Source organism: Anabas testudineus, chromosome 23, assembly GCF_900324465.2.
Source record: "Anabas testudineus chromosome 23, fAnaTes1.2, whole genome shotgun sequence".
NCBI lineage: Eukaryota > Metazoa > Chordata > Actinopteri > Anabantiformes > Anabantidae > Anabas > Anabas testudineus.
In genome coordinates, this window is record NC_046631.1 from 12,240,832 (window position 1) to 12,267,003 (window position 26,172).

At 41.7% G+C, this 26,172-nt stretch overlaps 3 protein-coding genes across 6 annotated transcripts in view; 2 read left to right on the forward strand and 1 right to left on the reverse strand.

Moving 5' to 3' along the window:
- Nucleotides 1-6: 6 nt before the first annotated feature.
- itih5 (inter-alpha-trypsin inhibitor heavy chain 5) lies at nucleotides 7-12,043 on the forward strand. The gene is made up of 14 exons (XM_026361621.1): nucleotides 7-1,658; nucleotides 1,738-1,782; nucleotides 2,305-2,468; nucleotides 3,084-3,188; nucleotides 3,966-4,231; nucleotides 4,370-4,539; nucleotides 4,743-4,859; nucleotides 6,524-6,695; nucleotides 6,879-7,188; nucleotides 8,741-9,423; nucleotides 9,829-9,882; nucleotides 10,697-10,813; nucleotides 10,893-11,270; nucleotides 11,638-12,043. The coding sequence occupies exons 1-14, from the start codon at nucleotides 1,545-1,547 to the stop codon at nucleotides 11,895-11,897; spliced, it is 2,955 nt and encodes a 984-aa protein (XP_026217406.1). The 5' UTR covers nucleotides 7-1,544; the 3' UTR covers nucleotides 11,898-12,043.
- A 390-nt stretch (nucleotides 12,044-12,433) lies between these two features.
- Nucleotides 12,434-21,621, reverse strand: tmem110l (transmembrane protein 110, like). The gene is made up of 8 exons (XM_026364357.1): nucleotides 21,186-21,621; nucleotides 19,060-19,108; nucleotides 18,840-18,935; nucleotides 18,626-18,747; nucleotides 17,737-17,849; nucleotides 16,921-17,004; nucleotides 16,688-16,819; nucleotides 12,434-14,365 (listed from the first exon to the last, which is right to left on the reverse strand). The coding sequence occupies exons 1-8, from the start codon at nucleotides 21,373-21,375 to the stop codon at nucleotides 14,237-14,239; spliced, it is 915 nt and encodes a 304-aa protein (XP_026220142.1). The 5' UTR covers nucleotides 21,376-21,621; the 3' UTR covers nucleotides 12,434-14,236.
- Nucleotides 21,622-24,368: 2,747 nt separating this feature from the next.
- The window catches only part of sfmbt2 (Scm like with four mbt domains 2), a 38,134-nt gene continuing 36,330 nt past the window's right edge, over nucleotides 24,369-26,172 (forward strand). For 2 of the 4 annotated variants that reach the window (XM_026361812.2, XM_026361813.2), the window contains exon 1: nucleotides 24,369-24,504. The gene's annotated coding sequence lies outside the window, so the exon portion shown is untranslated. Of the gene's footprint in view, nucleotides 24,505-24,712; nucleotides 24,832-26,172 lie in introns of those variants that run through there. The other 2 variants (XM_026361809.1, XM_026361811.1) reach the window with 2 other exon arrangements.

Here is a 26,172-nt window from a genome sequence, read left to right on the forward strand (position 1 = left end):
AACAGGACAGATCAGACACATTCACAGATTCAACTGAGATTGTTTTAAGATGTGATATAAAAAGTCTCACAAACAAGAAGCGTCACTGTGATTCTTTATGATTGTAAAGGTACAAAACTGAACAATTTCAAAATACAAACAACTGCAGTTTATATGAGAAACATGCAATGCTGCATATTTCCCACAAGATGACGCCAGTGTAGGTTGAAATGTTGATGAAGCTGGTTCTTACAGTTAAATTTAAGATTTAATAAACTTTATTACAGCTTCTCTCAGTTCAAAAAGCAAAGATAAAAATAAAACACGACCAGAAACAGCAACACATCAACACAAAAAAAACAAAACATATGAATATAAGCAAATATAAACACAAATCTAAATTAACACAAGAACGAAAATAATGAGATTTTTTATATCACATCTTAAAACAATCTCAGTTGAAAGGAAAATCTACAGAGAGACGAAACAGGTCAGTAACATTCACGGATATAAACTACAATACAGATGTGAAGTATGATAGAAGAAAAACAATAAAAACACAAAACCTAGAAAACAAGAGGCAGTGAAACGTCCTAAAACACAGAGTAAATATTGAAATAAGTTGTGACGTACATCAGTGTCATTTTGTTCTCACCCTCAAACAGAATAAAAAACAAGAGCTTCTGGTATTAAATGTATTAAATTCAATTCAATTCCAGACATGTGACTTGATATTTAAGAGTAAAAATATGAGTATTTTAATTTACACCAACACATATAACACAACACACAAGTTCACCCAAAATCTCCATGTAGGAACCTACAAACTCACAATATTCCTGCACTGGTTTCTCTTTCTCAAGGTGTCAAGCAGAATAATTAAAAATATTTTCTGTTTGAAAGTCACAGAGACACAAAATGACCAATAACAGATATGGGGCAACTAGAAATAGACCAGAGAAACTAAAAATCTATCTCAAATGAATAAAAAACAATCAAAAAGAAAGGAAAAAATGTCTAAATGTCAAAGAATAACAGCCTTCTCTGTCTTTTTGTGTGTCTTTCAGTCCGGGGTCTTAGTGGTGGGGGGGACTCAGCTCAACCTGAGCTCGGTAAAGAATTTTAAGAGCATGTCAGACACTTGGTGGTGATAACGAGTACTACACCTTTAATACGAATAAGTAATGATAATTATACAAATTAAACCAGCTTCATTCACTTCTAAAAATCTTTCAGATAAAATATTTTATTCCACACTGCATCTTGAACGTCTCACGGCCCCGTCCCGCACGACTGGATCCGGCATTGCTCGAAATAAGCACCAATTCCCATGCCCCCTAAAGGCAGCAGAGCCAGCCCAATCTGCCTCTCAGTCTCAAGAGTGGGGCTAACATAAAGCATCTCTCTCCTCCCGTGGGTGGGCCTAATTTACTGCTCCACGCTGTGTCACTCCTCTGTCAGGTCGCTCTGATCTGGACACACGGACTAAGAGTCGGGGACGCTGCGCGGTGAAGGAAATAATGTCCCATTCATCTTTTTGAGTTTTGACCGAGCAGGACTGAAAGATGCTGCTGTTGGCTTTATTGTTATGTGTCAGTCCGAGTGTGCTGGGACAACTGGAGGATTCCCTTTTTGAAGATGACACTGATTCTGATTTGGCAGATTTTGATTTAGGCATTGTAAGAATTTAAAGACTGAACCCTTTATTACGCATTCTGGTGTTTGGATTTGTGTCTCTGATCATTTCTGTGCCCACAGGCGCCGCGCAGGGTCCCTCGACAGGTGAAAACTTTGCTGTCCAAGGTAAAGTGACATTTACTGCAGATAGATGCTTTTGAAATTTGAGGATAAGACACAGAGTCACATCTTATCCCACAGGTTTTCATTAACTGTCAGCTGTAAATATAATGATCTCACCTCAACAGAAAAAAAAAAGGTTAAACAAAACTCTCTATATGTGGTCGTGACCCTGAATGCATGACCCAGTTATTTCGACATTGATTTTGTTATCCAAGACGTGTGCGCTTTGGGCGTGACGCACAGTGATCCGCCAAAGGCGCAGATGTGCCAGAGAAGTTGCAATGTGCTGGATCACAGCTCATGGGAATAAATTCCAGTTGCTATTTTGTTATTGTTACTATGGTGAATTCTAGCTTTGCTGGGATGAGTTATGTATCCTGGTGAACAAAAATAAAAAGAGAGAACTGGAAATACGCACAAATACGCACGGCGCGTAAAATCCTGCCATATTTAGCATCAGCGGCACTGGTCCAGGTTTTGATTAGATGGCTGCTCAGTAATTGTGTTTTAATGTTTCTGCTGCAGGAGACTAAGCCTCACATCCAGGAACTCTCCATCAAGACCACCATCATCTCCCGCTATGCCTTCACCGCGGTGTACTGCGCCATGCTCAACCGGCACTCCGCCGCTGCGGATGGCGTGTTCCAGTTTCAAATCCCCGCAGGCGCTTACGTCTCCAACTTCACCATGTAAGAGTCACCTGAGCAGCAACAATAACTGACAGATGATTTACATTGACATTAGTATCACCTGGAGCAGTATCACCCGTATTGGAAAAGGTTCTTTTAAATGAGTTTCCATTAAGACGTTATTTCTCTTTCCTGTAGGCAGACTACAGCCAACAATGGTTGGCAAGTTTTAAAGTACTTGCCACCCTTAGTCTTCATTAAAATTAAAATCAGAGATTAAATAATAAACCTCAGAACTTGCCGTTTCCTTCCTTCTCTGCTTTACAAATAAAACACCTGCACTAACACCCCCCCCCCTGTCGGTGTTTGATCCAGGTTGTCCCCAATCTGAGCAGCTTGGAAAGGTATTTCATGAATGGATTTAGTGGCTGGTAGATTTATGGTGTTTCAGTTGCTATGGAGATGTTAGCTAAGAGACAAAACGGGGTGTCTACTTTTATACTGCTGTTCAGACAGCAGCCATGTTCATTCATGCACAGGACCGGTAACCATAAATGGGGAGCGACAGGATTTTGTCCACAAATGTCCTCTTTTGTAAGAGAAAACTCAGTTGAACTGTGACAATAGGTGGTCCTGAACTGTTCTAATCCTTGACCTTTGACCCTTGTGAATAAGGATCATTGGAGGGCGTGTCTACCAGAGTGAGGTCAGGCCAAAGGAAAAGAAGAGGGTCAAACAGGAGAACGGCAAATCCAAGAGCAAAGAGTCAGTTGACGCAAGGTAAGAGAAACCTGAGAGTGAGTGTGTGAGAGTGGCCACTGCTGTGGTCTCCTCCTGCCACAGAGTAAGTGACAGACTTACATCCTACGTCCAGAAACAAACCGTCAACAAATCTGTGACCTAACTAGTGACATATGGAAGAGGTGACATCATGTTCCAGCTGTTATGTGACAAGTGACATTTCAATAAATGAGATTTTTCCAATTCACTGACTGCACTGTAAACAGAGCAGAGGAGAAAGGAGGCGGATGAAGTGGAGGATGTGACATGAGGCAGAAGCTGAACTCCCATATTTATGATATGATATCACCAGTTGGACTCTGCAGTCCGGTGCTCCACCTATTCTCCACCTCTTCTAATTGCTCCACCGTTTCTCTTCTCTCTTACATAGAGTTTTATTTTACAGCTGCTTTCAATTTCAGATTTATTTATTTTTAATTTTTAAATCGAACTTATAATGCAGCAATTGGAAGAGGGGCCGGTCGTCAGCATCATCAGTGTACACACACAGCGAACATATACTCTCTGTAATAAAGTTTAAAGGCAAAACACAAACTCTTATTAACAGTGAAATAAAATAAACTAATGAAACTGATGTCAGAGCAGCAGGCCTTTCAAATTTTAGCACTTTGCACCATGGTGACCTCTACTGGTAATAATAGAACAATATATATTGAGCAGAGCAAGAACATGAACATATGGAACTTTCCTATCATACCCTTTAAACTATAGACACTGTGAAGTGACCAGTCTATCCCACTCTTTCCTCCTCCCCAGTGCTGAATCAGAGGTGGAGGTGTTCAAAATGGCAGCTAATATACCAGGTAAGAACCGGGCCGTCTTCCTGCTCACCTACGAGGAGCTTCTCCAGCGCCGACTGGGGCGTTACGAGCACGTGACCAGCCTGCGCCCGCTGCAGCTGGTCAGCCGCCTCAGCCTGGATGTCACCATTGTTGACCACTCCCTCATCACAGACCTTAAAGTGCTGCCGCTCCGCAACGGCAGAAGCAACGGTGCCACCAACACTGCACCAAAGATACCAGGTTCACATATCAATCATCATAATGCAAGTAAAAATACATCATGTTTAGCCCCATCTGTCCACTTTTAGGTCACAGCCACTTCACCTCAGAGTTTTGTTCTGCTGCCAGTTAAAACACAACACTGTGTTTGTTGTCCAGCCAAGCTCGAACCCCCCATCACCACTGTGATAACAAATGAAAAGAACGTCTACAAGATCACCTTCAAACCCAACATCGTCCAGCAGGCCAAGATCACGACCAACGGCAATCTGGGAGACTTTGTGATCCGTTACGATGTCCAGAGAGACATGGGGATAGGAGACATTCAGGTGAGAGCACATCATGTCTTTAACAGCAGTCTATTAACTGGCTTTAACACACACACTCATCCACCACCTGCTAGTCACTCATTTCTTTGGCGTCCTTCCAGCAGCTTCAGTCCACCGCCAACCTCTTCTATTACTATGATGTACTAATCACACACAATTACTTCAACTGTTCTCACTGCCTGCTATAAATCTTTCCTTCCCAGGTTTTAAATGGCCATTTCGTCCATTACTTTGCTCCCAAAGACCTGCCAGTTGTGCCCAAGAACGTGGTGTTTGTGATCGACACCAGTGCCTCCATGTTGGGGACTAAGATCAGACAGGTAACGTGATCTTGAAAACTGTTGTTAAGCTTAAATACCTGTGGGTGTAGTGAAATCCATTGGTAAATTAAGCAAGTATCTGTGAGCTATAGAGGAGATTTTTTTTTTATTTAAGACATTTGATCATTCTTGAGAAAGATTTTCATCAGGGGGTGGGGTTCTGGACAAACAGCAACTGCTGGTAAAACAATGAAATGTAGTTGAAACATGCAGAAAAAGTTAGTAGGTGGACTTTGAGTTTGGATTACTTTGTGAAATGTCATTTTGATGATCTTGGTTTTAATGTGAAGGGAATAAAATGTGCAGATATGTTATCCTTTATTTGTTACTCATAAACTTGGCTCTACTGCATTTAGAACATCTGGTAGAGTCTTAATTTACTGTAAGCAGATGGCAAATTAAAGTTCCACCTGGAAACATACGTGTGAAACAATTGTCAGAGGAAATGTTGCTCGCAAAGAAATTCACCATGTTTTTAAGCAGGATTTCATTTGCCGTATTGGAAAGGAAACCTGAACCCCCAACTCCTCACTCCCACACTGGAATATCAATATCAGACTTTTTCCTCCGTCTGCAATAGCACGATAATCCCGTTGGACGGACTCAGAGCTGATCGCTGCAGCTGCCGTGAGCGAAGAGTACAGAAACATAAAAAGGCCAGAGAAACTGAGAAGCAGATTTAAGCACAAGGCCATTCTGTGAGGGAGGAAGGTCAGTGTCTATGGGGTAATGGAACTTTGTGGACAACAGCACCCTCGACCCCTTGATCTGTCCCCCCACCCATTGCCAGCCCCCAGCGGACCACATGAACAGAACAACAAGTGTGTTTGATGTGGCTTCACAATAGAGGGTTTCAGTGTAGGTCAATCTGTGGTTCTGACCCCTGCTGTATACAGCCTGTATAGATATCTATGAGCCCCCCCAGCACCAAATTATATATCACACCCACACTCTGCACATCTGGCAATGTGGAAACTGTAAAAATTCAGGACAGAGAAGTGCAAATCACTTTAGTTTTTCATTTTTCTTTTTACTTTAACGTGCACATCAGGTTGTATGATTATTAAGTAGAAGTCTACACTCATCAGTCTCTGTGCAATGAAGCTAACGCAGTTTTTTGGATGAAACATAACTGGAGTGAAGATAAAGAGAAGACTATTATCTATTAGATGAAAAGGCTTTCTGTTGCTCTACAACCATTTTTGACACCAGTTTTCATCATTATTGACACCACCCTCCAGAGCGTGATTTAAAGGGTGGAATGGGTGTATGAGGAAAACACCACAGCTTGTCAAAAGGCTGTGTTGCTGATTAACGATGTGTGTGTTCTGTTTCCAAATATTGCACTGTTGTAGTTTTGTATTACAATAAGGCTGAAAACCTCATTATCCATGAAAAGCTCGACCCATAACTCATCCTACAAAACACAAACGTCAGCGTCAAATAGATGTTTACACAAGATGAAAACTGTCAGGACTACAGGACTATAGGTTTCAAACTAAAGGTTTTGTGGTGTGATGCTCCCTAGTGAAGGCCACAGCCAATGGAGGGGTGCAACATGAAGTGCTTGATTCTGGAAAAAAGTTCCTTCAAATAAAATCTAACCACACAGAACCTCCGTTTCAAACCTTCCGTCATTATCTCTTTCTCTCTTTCTCCCTCAGACTAAAGACGCCCTATTCACCATTTTGAGGGATCTGCGTCCTGGTGATCGGTTTAACTTCATCAGCTTCTCCAACAAGATCAAAGTTTGGCAGCCGGACCGTCTTGTTCCAGTAACACCTCTTTCTGTCAGAGACGCCAAGAAGTTTATTTTCACGTTAGTTCCAAATGGAGGTGAGACTTCATTGTCCTCACGGTTTATCTTCTTTACACTAGTCCTGTATTTTGAGAGACCTGACTCCCGGACTCTTCTCCTGGTTCTTCTTTTGTTATGAGGTTTGGTTTCCATATTGCTTCAGGGCAAATAAAACCTGTAAAGTGTGACTCATAAGCTTCATTGCTGTCCCACAACTTCAGGCACAAACATTGATGGGGCGATCCAGACTGGCTCCTCTCTGCTTCGTGATCATCTCTCGGGTCCTGATGCCAACTCGAACAGTGTCTCCCTCATTATTTTCCTGACGGACGGACGGCCCACTGTTGGGGAGACCCAGTCCTTTGCGATCCTGGGGAACACTCGCTCAGCCGTGCAGGAAAAGTTCTGCATCTTCACCATTGGGATTGGGAACGATGTGGACTACCGGCTGCTGGAGCGAATGGCTCTGGAAAACTGTGGCATGATGAGACGCATTCACGAGGAGGCCGACGCCAGCACAATGCTCAAGGGGTAAAAGAATGTTTGTTTATCTGAAACTGGCCTTGACACTATGGCACCATTAGCATAAGACTGATTTAAATGTTGTTCAACACTGGGGTGAAAGTGAAATGTTAAAATTGGTCAATATGTGACGAAGATGAGGAAAGATAATGGTCTAAAAAACTGGTTTGAACTGAGAGGAAATTTACTGCAACTGTTATGAAAACTAAAACTCCTCCAAATGTGGTCTTAAGCCAGGGTCTGAAGCCTAATTATTGTGTAACTCTTAAAGAAATATTGTCTAATTCTTTCTTTCTGAGCCCATTAGTTCTCCTTAATGCCTCCTTTCTCCTCTCTGACACGTACTTCCATCTTTCATCAATCTACGAAGGAGCCGAGGCCGTAAATGTGACGGTGCTGACAACAGATCTCTTTAATCAGCTTCAACATGTGACAGCCACAGACTACAACAGCCACTCTCTTTCTCTGTCAGACCTATTTTACCCTCTGCACACAGCCCTCTTCTCTTTCTCTCTCTCTCTTCCGCCCTCAGACACACCAAGGTGTTTGTTCAGTTGAGCAGGAATGTGTGTTTGTGTTGTGAAACCTGTGTCTGGGTATGTATGGGGGGTTAACAGACTCCACAGATAATAGCCTTCGTCCTACTTGAACAAACACACTGGGTAACAAGTGAGGAAGTTTAGTGCGGCGTGACAAGGACAGGACACGGGAATTATGCACATACACAGTTTACACACACTCCTTTATGTGTGCACAGACTCTGAAGTGGGGTGATAGAAGCTTCAGAGGTTAGACAAGCACACTAATGACCAGGAGGTGACTTAATTGAATAAACAAGACATTTGATGAAATCAACAACCTTGTAGCCCTCCCTCGAAAACTACACAGATATGTTCTGATCTATGTTGATGTGGCTGCAGGATATTGGTAAGGAGAAGAAATATGATTTGTGCAGGTCAAGTTTGAATAATTTGCAATCCTCTTGCAAGGTAAAATGAGCACAGTGCTACAACTGGAGACTGTCCCTACAAGAACCCTAACAGCAGCATTAGTCATCTGTTCAAACAATTAAAACAACCAGTGTTTAAGTTTCTTTGTGGTCTTGCAAATAATAACCATGTTCTTTCAGAAGCAAAGGCAGACAGAGCACAGCGTTGTTGTTGCTAAACCACAAATATGTTGGACTTTGACCTGGAGAGGGTGGTTTTCATTCCATCTCCAACCAAAAACAAACTGTGGTTTCTTTCAGCCATGATCACACCATTAATCTAAACCTAACCAAGTTCTAGTTGACCAAACTTAACCAAACCTTAATTGAAGTCATGAGTCTGCCTAATATGCCACCAATTTGCCATTTCAGTATAGGGACGTATTCAAGACAAGGCTAATACATTTGATTTGGCTCCGTCACTCCTGGTTAAATGCAGGATCTTTTTCCTAGTGCACTTTACAGTAACACCCAACACACTAGTGCCGTGGTCTCACTGATAAGAAAGGGGAATCGGCATTACAGTTATTGCAACAGTCAGCTGCAATCCAATGTCTTCATGTTCTTTTCTAGATTCTATGATGAAATAGGGACTCCTCTGCTGTCTGATATAAGGATCAACTACACAGAGGACTCGGTCCAGTACGTCACTCAACATCTTTTCACCAACTATTTCAACGGCTCTGAGATCGTCATTGCCGGCAAGCTCACTAACCACAGTGCAGAATCCCTTCACATCCAGGTTACTGCCAGCAACAGTGACAAGAGCATCACACTGGAGACAGATGTGCCCCTGCAGCACCGACAGCTAGAGACTGAGAAACATGTGAAAGCAGCTAAAGCAGCAATGGCAGCTGGTCCCAAAGCTCCAGGATCAGAAGGCTCACAGGGATTAGGAAACGCTCTGGGTTCAATAGCAGAAGACTTTGTGGAACGTGTATGGGGTTTCCTGAGTGTGAAGGAGGAACTGCGATCTCAGCTGCGCAGCCAAACCAGCAAAGAGAGAGAAGACCACTCTCATCAGGCCACCAACCTGTCCCTCACCTATAACTTCCTCACTCCCCTCACCAACCTGGTGGTGGAGAAGCCGGAGGTCCTGGCTGATGGCACCATGGCTCCAGCACCCACCATGAGTCCGGCTGCAGGCATGGCTGTTTCAACTTCAAATGAGATGCCAGGTGACACGGAGGATGGAAAGTCACAGAAATCCACCGGGAAGCCAGGCAGCCACACTTCACCTCTGAGCAACATGATTGGTGAGGTTTTGTCTCCTAGATTTGGTTGCACAGGGTATTTGAAAGGTCTCCTACCAGGCATATACACAAAGACAGAGTCTGTTTAATTGTTTATTGTGGAGGACGACCTAGATTGGAATTGGAATAGATGGTAGAAACCTGAAAAACAGTCCATACTAAATATTGAGGTTTTTCACCAAATATAGCAAAATAACTTACAATGTACTGTTTGTTGGGTTACGTTTTGGGGCGTATCATGATTAGCTTATTACAGCTGTTTAACTCAATCTATTGTCTTCAGCACAAACACGTTTAAAACTGTAAGGGATGACAATGAATTCTGGTGAAGAGCTGAGACCATGCACCCATACAACGCCTCTCTCTCTGTCCGATGCACTATAGGTGAATACTCTCTTTCTGTTGTAGGTACAGTTGAGAGAAGACCCGCCAAGAAATCCATCATCATCTCCAAAACATCAGGTGACTCCACATTCTCTCTCTCTCTCATATATGAGCAGTTATATATCCCCCTAGCTGCTTCATCTGATAGTCAATGAACACTGTATACTGTGCAGTTACATGGCTCCATGGTAAAACTTGAAAGAGAGGAGAGGAGGGAACGTACAGTAGACTCTCTCCCTGCACTTTCTGTGTGAGCAGGCTGTAATTGGGATGTTTCTCAGACAGTCGGCAGTGATCACACAGTCAGCGAGGTGTTCAAGGATGCCTCTTAACGAAAGGAAAGAGGAAAGAGTGTGCAGGGTCTAATTCAAATGCTAAGACAGGCACTACGTGGCACTTTAACACACACACACACACACACTGAGTGGGCAAATGAGACAGAGTTTAGAAGTGGATTCTTTACAGTAAAGAGAAGGACTCCATCAGAAGCAGTTAGCCAGGGCTAATGACCCCATCATTACTGTTGCTCTATCATCTCGTGTCATCTCATCACTCTTCTTAGCTGGTTCTCACACGCCTGAAAAGACTCCAGCTGAAGATAAAAACAATCTCCAAGAACTGAGCTCACTAATGTCTTAGTCCATACCAAGACATCTACTGTCCTAATCACCAATTACATTTTGTTATTTTCTGTTTAGTGAGAGTTTACTCATGTCTTGTATCCAAAAATGCAGAATCAAACTCTTCTCCCTTACTCAGATCTCTTCGGTTCACCGTCTTCTGTTATAATCAGAAAGAAGTCAAATTAAGGAATGATCTGTTTACAGACTCCGTTGCTATATGCTTTTTAAAAGCAGTGTTTCTTGACCCCTCTTATTCCCTACGACTTTAGCGGACGGTGATCCTCACTTTGTGGTGGAGTTCCCCCTCAGTAAACTGACTGTGTGCTTTAACATCAATGGTGACCCTGGACACATCCTTCGCCTGGTCTCTGACCACAAGTACTCTGGTGAGATGCATGATACTGTTAAACATTATTAAACGTATTTTACAGCGCGATCTGTTGATGGGTAATTTCTGTCGTCCAGGTGTGACAGTGAATGGTAAGCTAATCGGTGCCCCAGCGCCACCAGGCAGCCACAAGCACCAGCGTACCTACTTCAGCACCATCACCATCGTGGTGGATCATCCCAAACGAGCCTACATCGAGGTGACCCCAAAGAAAGTCATCCTGGACGGACGGGACCGCATGGTCCTGCCCTGTGACTCTACTGCCTCAGTGGACAGCGGTGCACTGTCAGTGGCTATTGTAGGAAAGTCCAACGTGACCGTGGTGGTCGGTGGGAACATCAGCTTTGTGATCTTGCTGCATCAGTACAAGAACCCAGCCCCCTACCAGAGAGACCATCTGGGTTTCTACATCGCTAACAGCAAAGGGCTGTCTCACAACTGCCATGGCCTGCTAGGTACGTGTTAGCAATGATTATGTGCTGACTGATTATGTCTTCTTGAACAGATGAAGTTGGTGAATATGTCTGAGAGCCTGAAGGGGCATCATGATCTATAACAATTGTAGTTTAAGTTAATATCAAAATGACGCGCAATTTCAAAGCAGTGTAAATTCACAGGTTTGCATGAGTGTGAAATTGTTTCTTCAAGCTTTGTGGACAGTAATTTACCAAACTTATTACCAAAATTCTTGAATCCTGTTTTATTTTTGTGGGAACTATTGATCACAAAGGTTTCAGACGATCACACAATATCAGAAAATCAAGTGACTGGGCTTCAAATACTCTTCAACTAAAATAAATTTCACCATTGATTCACTTTTAGGTCAGTTCCTGTATGAGGAAGTGGGACTGGCAGAGCTTCCTGCACAGGGCGACATGAAACCCTCCAAAGTCCTAAAGGTGAACAGCCGCTCCGTGCCGGTGGTTCAAAAGAGCCGGCGGATCTACAGCGGGACACAGACTGTGGACTGCTGGTTCGCCAAGAACAATGCAGCCAAACTGATAGACGGACAGTACGAGGACTATCTGGCGTCACACATGTTCGACACAGGGGACTGGCCACATGGGACTAACAGAGCATGAGAGCTGTGGCATTTAATTATTTGACTTAACTCTTTCACCGTGTATCTATAATTATCACTTTCCCATAGATTGAAATTATTTAAAATGCCACAACTTCACACTCTTTTGAATATATTTTTTTACTATTTCTAATAGGAATTCAATGTTTTTTTAATTATATGATGTGTATTATTTTTTTTTGTAAATAAAACATTTAAACTCATATTTCAGTTGTTTTCTGAGACACACAGCAGAAACACTCAAAGTCTGTGTGTTGACTCCATGTCAACCTCAAGGTAAAGCTCACACCTGGTTACCATGGAGACCAACCCATTAACTAACCCCTTGTCCCGGCGCCAATGACAAGATGCGCACGCAACCCACAACTACACACACACACACACACAGCTCTCTACACCTCCCTGTCATCAGCTGGAGGTCACAGGGCTGTTAGCCCCGCCCACACAGGTGTGCTCTGTCCAGATCCCTCTCAGGTCGTCTGTCATCGCGCTGCCTCTCCCCAGCCGCTGCAGGAATTCAACACCAAACACTGGTTCATGTGTCAATCATCTTTATTCATAGCACAGACCGGAGAGATACATTCGGTGAGGTGCACAGCGGTTGTTGACGTGCTGTGACGTTTCAACCACATGTTCATAATCTGATTTAGAAAATACAAAATAAAACATTACACACAGAATGTGTCAGATTGTAGAGCTTTGGGCTGATAAATTGTAAAAATAAACTAGCTAATGGGAATATACTGATGATAAATTGTTGTTATACAGCTACTACATCGTACTAGGGGGGATTTCAAGTACTTTCACAATGTTTTGTATAATTTAGTTCTTTGTAATCTTTGTAATAAGAAAAAAAAAATCACCAGATAATAAAGTTATAGCATTTCATGAACAAAGCTGTAACAGTTTTAAAAAGTGTAACTACCAACATGGCAGTTCTCATCACATGAGGTCATTGTAAAGAAATATTTTTGGAAATTAGCTGATTCACTTTTTGCAGAGAGTTCGACCAGCTGATTCTGCACATGGGAAGCTATTCAATAGTCCTGCACAGTCTCCATGAAGCCACAGCATGTCCTTTTTACACTTTGTAAAGATTAAACTTATAAGGTGCTATAAGATGGACGGGCACGAGCAGTAGCCTCACTTTTACTGTGCAAATACAAGAATGGTAATAATCTCCTCAACTCACTGTCATCAATACGCAGCTACTTCTTTAAAAGAGAACTTCACAGATCTTCCAGCTGCCTGATGATTCTAGCCTGAGGAGTACGTGTAGACGATATGAATGGTATGAACGGTACCAAACGTCCATTTATTCGTTTTCTACTTCTACCTGAAAAACTCCTTCTCCATCTTCGCATCAGATGGAGTTTTTCGCTCTGGAGGAGCCGACTGGAGATGACATCATGTGGAGGAGTTTTACAGCTAAAAGCAGAACGTTTCTGATCATTCACATACATGTATTCCCCAAACACAGTTTAAAAGAGTCGAACACAAAGGCCGTGATTGAACTGTTCTCATATTATAGTGACCTTTTCACATGAATTATAACTTTAATTATTTCTTACGATCTTGTTTCTTATAACACTGACATCCTTTTCTTCAAATACTATATAGTAGAAAAACACATTTTCAACTGTAACAGTGGTCCTAATATCCCTTTGTACATTACGAATATTCCAATATCCAAAAATCATTGGTCACATCTCCTGACTACCCATGTTGTTTGGTCCATGAAGACAGTAGCAGCCAAAGAATCAACGTGTGCATGGTTCAAAATAAACATCAATGACCATCCTTATGACATTAAAAGCAGTCAGAGGGACTACGTGCAGTGTTGCTATAATTGCAACTCAATTAGTGTGATTATATTTGATGATGTAACATTTTAGAGGACTTACTATATATATATATATGTTTCCCACTTGTGCACCATACATGACTTATAGAGACAGATCATTCCTAAATGTCAAGCACCACCCGCACACTTTGACTTGCGTGCGCTGCACTCCTTAATTAGCTCCCATTTAGGTGTGGTTACTCTGATGTTCTCTTGCAGCAAACATGGGTGTGGAGAAGGGAAGATAGAGGCATTTTAAAGTATTTCCCAAAATGCTTTTGGATTTACATGCATATTGTGAGCATTGGACTATTCACACCTGAAGTACAGAAGAAGGCAGCAAAGGCTGTAGTGTTCACATTCACAGGTTATATGACCTTTAATGATGCTTGTTAGGAAGCGAGATAAGGAAGGAAGTTTTATTTTTTCGCTGTTGTTCTTTTGTGTGGTGTGTGTAGACAGCGGACGGATGAGTTAAGAGGTCATGTCACCTGGGTTTACACCGTCACCCAGCTGGGTCTCAATGGTCCTCCAGAATATTGCACATGGGGGATATGTTCCACATCATCGGGCTCCTCTTCCCCCTCTGAAGCCTCATCTGTGTCTGTATCAACGGTCAGTAGGACCTGAGAGAGGAGATTTTGTTAGTGCTCAATATTCAGATAAACCCACACGACGGTAGGAGCACAGCAGCAGCCAACAGCTTAAAGTCGAAGCACAGAGAGGAGTTTGCAGCTGTGGTGTGTTTGGATTTTGCATCTTAAACAAAAAGCTGGGAAATATCTCAGCCCCGCATTCCCAGCCTAAAGTGGAAAATGTCTCTATTTATTAGCAGCAGCATGAACCCAAATCTCAGAGGAGTCAAAATCCACAACTGTATGAAATTCAGAGCTTTACCAACGTCCATGTGTTGTTTTATTGGGAGGCTTGGAGCACTAACACTACCTCCATTACCAACTTTTCAACTTTAATACGAGTTGTGGTAACTGAGGACAGAATGCTTCCCTGTTCTGATATTTGCAGAGACTTGTTTTCACTAGAAGCAGCAGGTGACAGAGTATACAGAGAATCCCTTCACGCTCTCAAACAGTTGTTTGACTTTTGCTTTGCTCTCTTAAGCTTTAATTGACTTGCTTCGTGTTAGTGGTGAAGATGATGGAGACAGTACAGGATATTTTCCCGGTTATTAGATGAACCAGCGTTATAATAAATATATGTTGAATAGAGCCACTGAGTCAGGCACCTGCATCTACAGCAGGTGTCACCATTACAGAATGACAATAAGACTAATCAAACACATGATGGGACAAAAAGACCAAATATTAGTAAGTAGTAGTATAAGTTACAATGTCTTTCTGTTGTGGCACTTAACGCTTAACATAATTTAGCAAATTAAATTATGCAAGAGATGGATTTGAGGGTCAACGTCTTTTTACAGATCTCCGTAGAGCAGAAGTCTTGAATGATTCTGATGATAAACAGGGATCTGATCATCTTCCCTATAATCCCGAGCCAGGCACAACAACAGCATTGTGGCTCTAGCTCTAACCACCACCCCCACAAAGATCTCATCCAAATCAATGCCCGTCTGTTAGTCATCCTCCTCCACTCCACTTCTCTTTCCATAACATCAGCACGTAGAAACGACTTCTAAATGTCACTTTTATGCCCGGGATGAAGGCTTGAGTTATAGCTGTCTGGCAGATGACCCAGGAAAAGGAAAAGGGAGGGAGGGATAAACACTCATCCCAGTGAACATGAAGATCATGCACCCCAACAGCCACCTCCTCTTTAAGGCTTTTAGCTCAATCTTTCCTGAGAGATGAAAAAAGAAATGACACAGGCTTCTGTGCTGTGTGAATGAGCTCAGACAAACCAGAACTTAATGTGGAGCATTTGAGCCAACAACTCAGTGCCACAGTTTGTCCAGTGGATTAGACACAAGAAACACAATGCACCAATTACTGTAACAAGGAGTCGTGAAGACTAGTAGCACATGTCATTTACCTCATTGTCCAAAAACACATTATTCTTTTGTAATAATGTCATGTAGCAAATGATCAGAGGTAAAAGAAGGTCTGATTGGATCGGCTAAGGTTTTACACATTTGATAAACGAGACACCTTCAGCAACAGAACTCAACTCGGAGCACTCAGTTACTCGATTAGATGGTGGAGGTACAGTAAAGTGATCAAATGTATTCAAATATAATGTTTTTTATTAATTTGTGTGAACTAACCCTTTAACTTTTGACTTCATGTGGTGCTCATTAGCTCATTAAACCAGATTTATTTTTTCCCTAAATGCACAGTATTGTTAAAACAACCTGTAAAACTAAACACATCTTAACGGCATCGAGAACAAATCAACCACTTATTTCTGTCAAGACTCAGAGAGTCCAAAATTCTTTAGTTCTAAATTCTAAGGAACTATTTCACAATAATAAGAGCAAACAAATCCTGCAAAGAAAAAGCCAAAATTTGTGTGACTGTGTTTTTTGGACTGAACTTATTTGGGTTTGTTTCTTAATAAATAAGGTGCAGACAGAGTGGTCAAACACATGTCTAATGTTCTTCATCAAAAGCAAAGAGACTGTGTTAAAGTGACACATTCCCGTTTGTATAGGTTTGGGTGTCTAAGTCTAAGTGGTCCTATTTCATGGGGTTGATGCAACCTGTACTGAATAATTAAAAGTTCTGTTGAATGTTATAAACATGGAACTGAAGTAGATTTTCCGACTCTTCATCTTCATATTATCTTATTGGTTGTTATAGTACCAAAACAACAAATAATGGTTCTACTGAGACACTAACAATCATGTTGTAATTCTGTTTTTGGTCTTTTTCCAAATACGGATCTAATGAAGCTCAGTAGACCAACAGATCAAGTGTGGAATGAAGCAGCTAGTTTAACACAATAACCAGCTCTTAACAATCAGTTCCTCTCACCCGTGACTCCTCGTTGTTCTCCCAGGGGAGGGAGTCCACCTTCTTCACCGAGCTGTCACAGGAGTCGTCCAGGCTCTTCATCGTCTTGTACTTCCTCATCATCAGGCTGTCCACCACCCAGAACATGATGGACTACAAGGGGGCACCGGACAGAAGAGACTGTGTTATTAATGCTGCAGAGACTCGGTTAAACTCCTGGTGTTTTTTTCAGATGTGGAAACTGGATCACTTACATTTACTATGAAGGGCACAATAAGCATGACCAGCGCCAGCTCCAGCTGAGGGTTAGCAATGTAGCTCAGCAACACCTCCTGCAACTGCAACGTTTCATATGATTATTATTAAGAATGAAGAAGAACTAACAACAAATATATGTATGACACATGTGACACATATGAACAATCCTCAACTTATCCTTGAATGTGAAATAACTAGTTCTAACTGAGTTTACTGAACATTTTGTCAAAGTCAGTGTTTGAACAGCGGAAGTCCCCCAATTAGCACAGAGATCCAAACTTATTTCTATGTAAAGGTAAACAGATAAACAGTCTTGTATTCCTTGGAGGGGTAGCTGTTGCTCTGATGAGGCCCAATTTGAATAAACAAATATGATCTTCAATGTCATGCAAACAAACCTTCCTCTAAATACATTAGAATTACTTTAATGTTCCCATTAGAATCAAAGGACAAGTCATTTTTTATTTTCTGCTTGTTTATTCTTGATGACTTTCATCTCTTAATGTTGCCAGGGAATACCAAACAACAAGCCAAACAGAGCCAAAATAGAAATACGGGAAGGCTGATAAAATCTGCTGTTTTTTTCAAGTAGTCTGGTTAATTAAAGGATCCGTTTTGTTGCGGCATGTTCCATGTGTTGCAATAGAAATAAATGAAATCACAGGTTACTGCTGAAGTACGCTGAGGTTTATTTATGACACACAACATATTAGATTGGCAGGTCACACTACGCTGATGTATGGTAATACAGCAGGATGCCAACTTTCCCACAGGACTTGAAAGCAGCACAAATCTATTTACAGTCTACTTACTTTGGACCATCCAGGGATGAGCAGCACCAGGCTGATTACACCTTTCTCCAGCACCATGATGAGCAGGTAGATGCCACACTGACCCAGCCAGGCCGCTGCCTGAGGAGGGTCACCTGGAGCAGAAGAGAGGAGCAGAAAGCACCAGCCCATGGTTAAATAAGACGTCTAGCTTTAATTACTGTTAATGTGATGGTTAAATAATACTTTTGTTATTATTATTTATATTAAATGTTAGTATGAATTTTGTTTGTCTATTGTCTAATCAAGGTCAGTTGAGCTTGATTTCATTTTGATTTGATTAATTTAATGAGCCACCTCTCACAGCAACTATCAAAAAAAAGTTTAGTAGTCTTTCTTCCCTTGGTCTACACCTATCCAAGAGGTCCAATATGCAGGTGTCTCGCCACAGCAGACACAAAGGAGGACAGGTCTGTCATTAAGACAGGAAGGGGAAGAAAATACAGACACAGAATGAACCAAACACACAAACTAGTGATCATCATTTACTGTTCTCGGCTTAAAGGAGCTCATCTTATCCAGTTTAATGAAATGCTAAAAATGGATCTTATGTTCCTTTGAAACAGAGCGACTAAATCTAATTTAAACTTGAACCTCTGAGACAAGTGATCACAGCTCAGGCTTGCAAACTGCTTCAGCAAAGATTTCCATCACGGATGAGGAATGCAAAAGACAGTAGAGAGTGTTGGTGTAATAACTGGTGTGGAGTTAATCATTCTCTGAAACCACCAGGAATGTTTTCCAGACTCTGCTGCAGCTGGAGATGCTGGCTCTCCTCCCTGTCTGCTTCCAGCTGGCCAACACTGCCCACAAGTGGCAATTTTAAATTTAAAAACTCCCTCCTCCAAGACGCACTTCACACCTCACTCACCATATTCTCCAAAAATGAGCAGCGTCCACTGCTTGTACTCCACCAACTTGGACACCAACTTGACAGCCACCCAGATGACCAGCATTCCCAGCGTGGCGTCCAGCAGGAAGTTCATAAGATACCTGTGGCAAAACAAGAAATGGTATTATTGGTAAGACTTTCCCGTTGGCTACACCACCTTATCATGGCTTGTTTGTGGTGATACATAACTCACAGGGAGCATGGGTCCTCTTTGGTGAGTGTGGACAGGAAGACGTTGGCGAAGTGGATGAAAAGAGCACCAATGGCCTGTTTGGATGTATCGAAAAACCTAAAGAAAAGGAGTTCTGCAATTTAAAAAAAGCCTTTGCAATCCCTGAAAATTAGTTTTCACTGTTTTTATTGACTTTATTTAATTATGCAACTGAGACTAAAGGAAGATATTAATTTCTAACCAGATTCTCCACGGCCGCCTGATCCCTGCCGGCTCGCGGAACCTCTTCACTGCAAATAGAAATAAAAGTAAGTCAACTAAACAATAACTTTGTTAAAATAAAATGTGTGTTTATCCTGCAAAGCAGAGGCGTAGCACAGTTTCCCTGCAGTTGGTTTGACCTCCAACATGAGCTTCAACTCTCTGCAGAGCTGTAGCACAGAGTAGGTCAAGGACAGAAGAAATGCAGACGAAAAGGGACACTGCACAATTCAGATGTCAGAGTACATAAATATTTCGCATTAAAAAGACCTTTAGTAGCTGTACAGAAGATTTCGCCTTAATCTGAACTGTGAGTGCAGGCATAATGAGTCAATGGAGGGAAACTCCTAAAAATAGCTTTGAGGAAGAACACTCCTAACACAGATCAGCACAGGGATGCATGGTGCAGGCTTGGCTGTGACATGGCTGAAGGGCTATTAACACTCTGCTGCATGTAAAGCATGAGGTGTAAATGTTAACAGATGCACGCTCTTGTGTGCACTTGTGTACATGCTGACAACACAAAAGGGGAAAGGAGAAGAGAGCAATATTGATATTTCTACTACTGTAATAAGTAACCGAATGGAGGTTATAGTTCATTGATCACACTCACCCCCATGGCCTGGCCTACTTCTGCAACACTCATTCAGATTCATCTGCTGAAATCTGAACTTGGCTGCTTGATTAGCTGATTTAATCATCATGACTGCATTGACCTTTTGAAACACAGATTACACACTGATAATTTGATTATACGCCAACACACTCGTAAAGTAACTCAGCACTACACAGCGTGCACATGCATTTGAATTTATGTCATTTCCACGTAGCACACTAAGTTATCAGGGGTCATGAATGTGAGCAGTTTGGCTGTGAATCTAGACAAAAAGGATGTCAGTGGAAAGTTACAGGATGCTGAAAGAGGAAGAACTAGAACTATCAAATGCTGCAAAGGAAATCATGAGGGAATATATGAGGTTGGATTTGTGCATTCTTGTAAAAGCTTGTTTTTTTTTACTGTTCATATCTGACCCTGCACCAAGTACAATGTTCAGCTGAAACTGCTGCAGAAGTAGTGGAAAGTGCCTGCAGTGCCAGCGAGCACGGTGAAATATGAGCATTCTTGAAATCAGCTGCCACAGTATCACAAGTTTAGGAGTCAATAGGCATTGTTCTGTCTGAGTACATCCACAAGGAGTTAAAGGAGAGCAAGGAAGACAACAACACTAAGAAATAAACTGAAATTCTCAAATTCTGTCTCAGTTAAAAGAAACACTACTGTGGGACCTACTGATTAAATGTCTGTGGCTTTATATAATTAAAAACAGACTGACATTCAATTAGAATCTCAAGTTTCTTCAAATCAATCATGATGTATTTCCAGAGCAGCAGTTACTTTGTTGTTGTTGAATATTACATTTCACTGAATAAACAGTGGTTGTAGTAGTTTGCTGTTAGCAGGCCTTTGGTTGGTAACGAGCAAGAAAAGTGCAGCACTGCTACTCCATAAAGCTTTCTGACTTATGGAAGGACGCTGGCGAGACTTACATTAGAAAAAAAACAAATTGTGTCATCGCTTTGCTTATGGACAATCATGTTGGTGTGATGGGATTAACTGTTTATGTTTATGGATCAATTGGGTGCTAAAGGCAAATTCGGGGTGTAGCTATGTCCCAAACGCCTCTTATTTTTTTTATTGTTTATGAATATACACATAAATATTGCGTATATGCTGCCACGGCACATTACAACGCTCTGTTCAGTGGACGTGGAAGATGTTTGCTGGAATCCTTCATAATTTATGCCGAAATAAGCAGAAAATCTGTGTAATCAAGTTAATGTTTTAACACGTTGTTTAATCTACTGTGTCTTGTTTCCCAAGAGCAAGTCAAAATTAAATCGACGCCTCTTCCAATGGAGTTCGGCGTCAAGCTAATGAAGCTGTGTGAAAACAAACGTCAACAAAGCGCCACGTGGACTGGTGTGGCTTTTTAAAGCGTTTCTATTTGTGCAGACTGAGTTTCCACCATCGTCTGCAGGAATACTGTGACACCGCAGAGGTTTCAGAAACAACAGCAGCTCGATGGAAACAAACCGGACACTCACACATCAGAGTACTGAAGGCGACGACGGCCAGCAGTCCCTGGATCAGGACGCCGAACCGGTCCGTCAGAGCTCCGTTGTCACAGCCGTGGGGGTTCGCCTTGTTGATGTCGGACATGTTCGTGATTTCAAACGGAGCATTGTCCAGGAATCGTTTCACCAAGAAGACGCCGCTGAATCCGTACATGTCCATGATGAGGATTAAAAACAGCAGCAGCCCTGGAGACAAAAGGAGGGAGACTTTCTTTACCCGAGAAAAACAAAACGCTGCTCTTAATATCCGGGGATCGATTCAAGATAAAGTTTCCCTTCAGTGTCTCCAAAGGCTGATGCTACATTTCACGGTGCAAAACAAAACAAAAGCATTAATTCGGTGACTCGCGTCCATGTTTCAGACACGAAGACACCAGCTGTCAAGTGTCCGGAACAGGAAGTCCAGCTTCCGGTAACTCTATTTCAAAATAAAAGGTTTGGCTGTGCGCCTTAGAATTTTTTCTCTATTTATATATTTATAAATGCTGTACATATTATATGTAAATGTATTTTATTATGTGTTATTATATATTGTATGTACCCAAGTAGTACTGACACTGAGTAGATTATCCTGATGAATTAAAATAAGTAAAAATACAAAATAATTTGAGTTGTATAAACCCCAGATGTGAACAACTGCATCCAATAGTCAACTTGAACCAGTAGCAGTTTTTTGTTTGTTTGTATTTTATAAAACAGAGTAAAAAAAATCCATAAAAATAAATAAATAGCATAAGAGAAAAAAAAAAGATGAAAGGATATATTTCACACAAATAGACAGGTACAGAGTGATTAATAACTCTTATTATCTTTCTTGGACTATTCCTTGTCAGTTGACATGGCAGATTGTTTTACTGAACTACCTCTAAATGCAGTCTATCTGAAGACAGTTTTTTATTACCTCTGTAGTCTACACATAGGTGTTATATGGGTGTTATCTTATACCAAATTAAAGAAATGTATTTGTATAAAAACATATTATCTGTCTGGTTACTAGAGTTAAAAGCACAGACATAAAGTGCAGGTAGATCCTGGTTTGGGATTGTTTTGTTAAATTAAAACCATTGAGGTCTTAAAAATAGATTTTGTTATAGAACACATCCACAAATGACCACAACACACAGCCGTACAGTAAACATGGAGCTTCTGGAGCCCCTGTACAGGTGCCTTCTTCACCTGGGCAACTCCAGAACAAATAATAGTCAGCTACTCCAACCAGCAGCAGTCTTGACGTACCCTCCTCTTTATTTTGAAATAACCCCTTCCTGACTTCCTGTTGTGTTTCCGCTCACCTGACGCTGCTCGGTGCAGAATTTCTTGAATGTGCGCGGCGCCGCGTCGGAGCCTCTTCGTTTGTTTGTGTGGCCTCGCTCGTGCGCGCACACGTTCCCCTGAGGTAAATAACTCATGTAAAGATGCAATAAAGGAAATTTTAAGTTCAGTGTGTTTTTTCTTTCTTGGATGAAGCTTTTTCCGGTGAAAATACTGAGATATAAATAATAGTGGGAGGTAAAGAGGGTGTAGATAAGTATTACAAATTACTGCATATCTGAAGATGCAGCATGCATCAGAGAGGGTGTGTTGTTATTGGCAATATCAATAAACATCATAATAACAAAATAAAATATATCTGTGTCTTTGCATGATTTACTTTAAATAAAGAACAGGCTTAAACTATAAGTCTGCAATAAAATAAATAGATCATTCGACATATTTTGGTTCAGCTTATACACAAAACACGAACAGTATGTTGAACATGTTCAGCCATGCGATGGGCTCAATGATTAAATGTTTATTCCATTGTTGGCCCTTAAATGTCATTAATAACTCTAATTGCTGGTAAATCTGATTAAAGAATGGGTCCGTGAACACAACCACACTGAGACCCAACATCACTGGCTCAATTTAGTCCCATTAAAATTACTGAATTAACGTCTCTACTGGAGCTTCCAGGTAAAGAGCAGCGGGGAAAAGTTGTGTCACAGTAACTAACAGTTGGAGACAAATGCATCTTTAGGTATTATGACTGAATTAAGAGTTAAACAACAAAATAGATATCTGTGTGCACATGCGACTTGTGCACAGTGTGTGTATGTGTGTGCATAATCCTTTTCCCCAGCTCGCTTGGAAAAGCTCCTTCCCTGGCAGATTAATGGCGCACGGCGCACGCTTCAGCCATCTGTTCCTCCAGCGGCATCACACCGACAGCCGCACCTCCTGTCCTGTCTTTATGATTCCTCTGCGTCTTTATGAATCACATCTACCTCTGTAAATAAAACAACGAACTTCCCGTGACCAATTTCAAAATAAAACCCAACTCTTGTTATGAATAGCTGTGCTGATATTGCTCATAATGGCGTGCACTTATTATGTAGCCTGACGCACGGGTCTGTGAGGTGCAGTAAAACTGTATGATCGTGGGAATCCTTTACTCCTATTATCTGCGAGTTTCAGTGCATTTATGTAAACACTGCCAAACTTTGAACTGTGGTATGACTGCTTATCAAATGTGCAAAAGGCTCCTGCCACTAGAGGATAGTGTTGACTTTGATTAGGAGATGAACCGGGCTTATTAAAATAACAGAAGTCTGATGATATTTAATATTAGGATACAAGAGAAGAATTGTTTGGAGGAAAGTGGGAAATCCAATTGGAATAAAGTGCAAATCCTAAAGAGAATAAATTATTGATTTTCCAGAAACAGCTAATGATGATAAAGCAGGAGTGGCGCAGCTGTATCAGCTGTCTATCACCTAGATATGTATATTTTATTATTGTTTTGATGACTATAGAGGTTTATCTTCCTGTTGGTAATAAAGGAGATATTGTGTCTTGGGTGTGGGATCGAATAACTAATTGTTAACACTAAAATAAACGATTGGTTTAGTATAATTTGAGCAAGCAACGATGTTAAATTGATTTATTTTGGAGTAGATATTAGTAGGTTAATGCCATTACGTCAGAATAATCTTTAATGCGAAGATAAACAGTAATAATTGTGTAACAGATGTTTCTGTTGTGCTGTGCTCCCCTTATTTATATTAATCGCTATAATCCAAATATCTTTTTTGCTACTGCACAAAAAGGTCAAAGAAGGAGTTGGCTTAAAAATATCTGTACATGTTTTTGGACATGCGCAGACGGGAGATGCCATATTGGAACGGGGGCAGCAGCAGAAAGACGTCGCTCGCGTCGCTTTGCTGGAGCTCACGCGAACGAGGAGGGGGGAAAAAAAACGAGGGGGTCTCGAGAAGGAGAGGCGACAGAAAAACTTGGACAGGTGAGACAGGTAAGACAGGTGACGGCTCCGGCGGTCCCGGAAGGCTTCCCCGCGGCTGCTGCGCTCTCCTCTCCGCGCTGTGTCGACGGTAGAAGCACAGGGAGAGTTCTTTTTCTCCTCCTCCGCGTTAAAAATCCCGAAGTGCTCCCGAGGCGGTTTCTGTAGAAACCACGAAGGAGGCGCGAGCGTGTCGTTCGCGAGCCCAAGTTGTTCAAAGTGCCTCACGCGCTCTCCCGGTGCAGAGGACGCAGTCTCGTGGCACTCTCGGTAAAACCGTTTATTTCCCCCCTCGGTGTTCACGTGTGTCCTGTAATCAGCTGTCTGTCTGCGAATAAGGTGAGTTTGACGGATGTGCTGGAAAACACCGGAGCGGCTCTAACGTGTTTTAACGCACAGACAGAAAAGAGGAGAAGCAGAAGAAGAAGAAGAAGAAGCACCAAGTAGTTTGTACGGATTCCTGTTAGAAACCACTTATTACCGACAATCGCCTGGAGATGAGTCATGTGGATTTTTTGTTTCATTCAGCCTTAGGTGCGTAAAAGCCATCGGAAAATACCGGACACTGCCAAAATGTCAAACCACTTTCAACATGGCGGGTTCTGGTGTTCGTGGGAGAAAACTGCGCCTTAAAATCTTTGAACGAGGAAAAAATAAAATGACGGCACATAACGCGACCGGTTCTGTTTCTTTTGATGGACATACACGAGGTTTAATCAATTAAATTCAAAGTGTGCATTTGGCAACTCCGTGGGAGTTTTTTTCCGCTGCAGTTTTGAGTGTGCAAAGTACATGACCGGAGTGCCAGCCAGGCTGCTGGTCGGCTACACCCCTCACAGCCTCATCTTCCTTATGTGCACCAACGTTTCCTCTTTCACTTTTATCAGAAATACTGTAGCTCATTCGATGTGTCTGTTCCTAGATTACAGTGGGCTATATCAGATTTTAAATTATTTCCTCAAATAAAACCGACATTTCGCGGTACATCTTAGATTAATATGTTGCGGGCGATTTCTTTTTCCCATGCGTATTGTTTCTCTTTGGGTACATTTGCAAAGATTACGCAGATAATTAGGTTACACCGCGCGTATCTCTTTAATTATTTCTCTTTAGCTGTCGGTCTGCAAATCCGGGGTTAACAGCTTTGCATTATTTCCGAGGATTCCTCCTCCAGATTAAATTCGTCACCATAATGAACAGAAACAATAAAGACCGCACGTTGCGGAGCCGACGAGAGCCGTTCGTGTTCACTATGAATAAATCATGCTTTTAGACTTCTTGTTGCTCCAAAGATCTTTTCCATGGAGCTGGGAGTGGGAATGTGTGTGTAGATAAAAGAAACACGCAAAAAAATGTGCAAATTGTAAGAGAAACGTGAAAACATCAAATTCAAATATCTGCTGTAGGATCCATTTTCTCTGGCGCACATTACTGATGGAGGCTTTTTGTACCCGTCCTGTTTTATTATCATCTAGCTGGTTTTGATGAGGCATTGTATGTTAATTTTCTGTGAATGTTTCTTCACAAAGACACTCACACAGTCAGCAAGTCTGCATCAAACAGAGAGGGAGAGATAGAGAAACAGGAAATATTGATTATATCTTTTTCTTTTTGTTGTGCTGTTGGCAAACTAACTCCCAGCCTAGTATTTGAATAAGGGGAGGATGTAGGAAAATATCA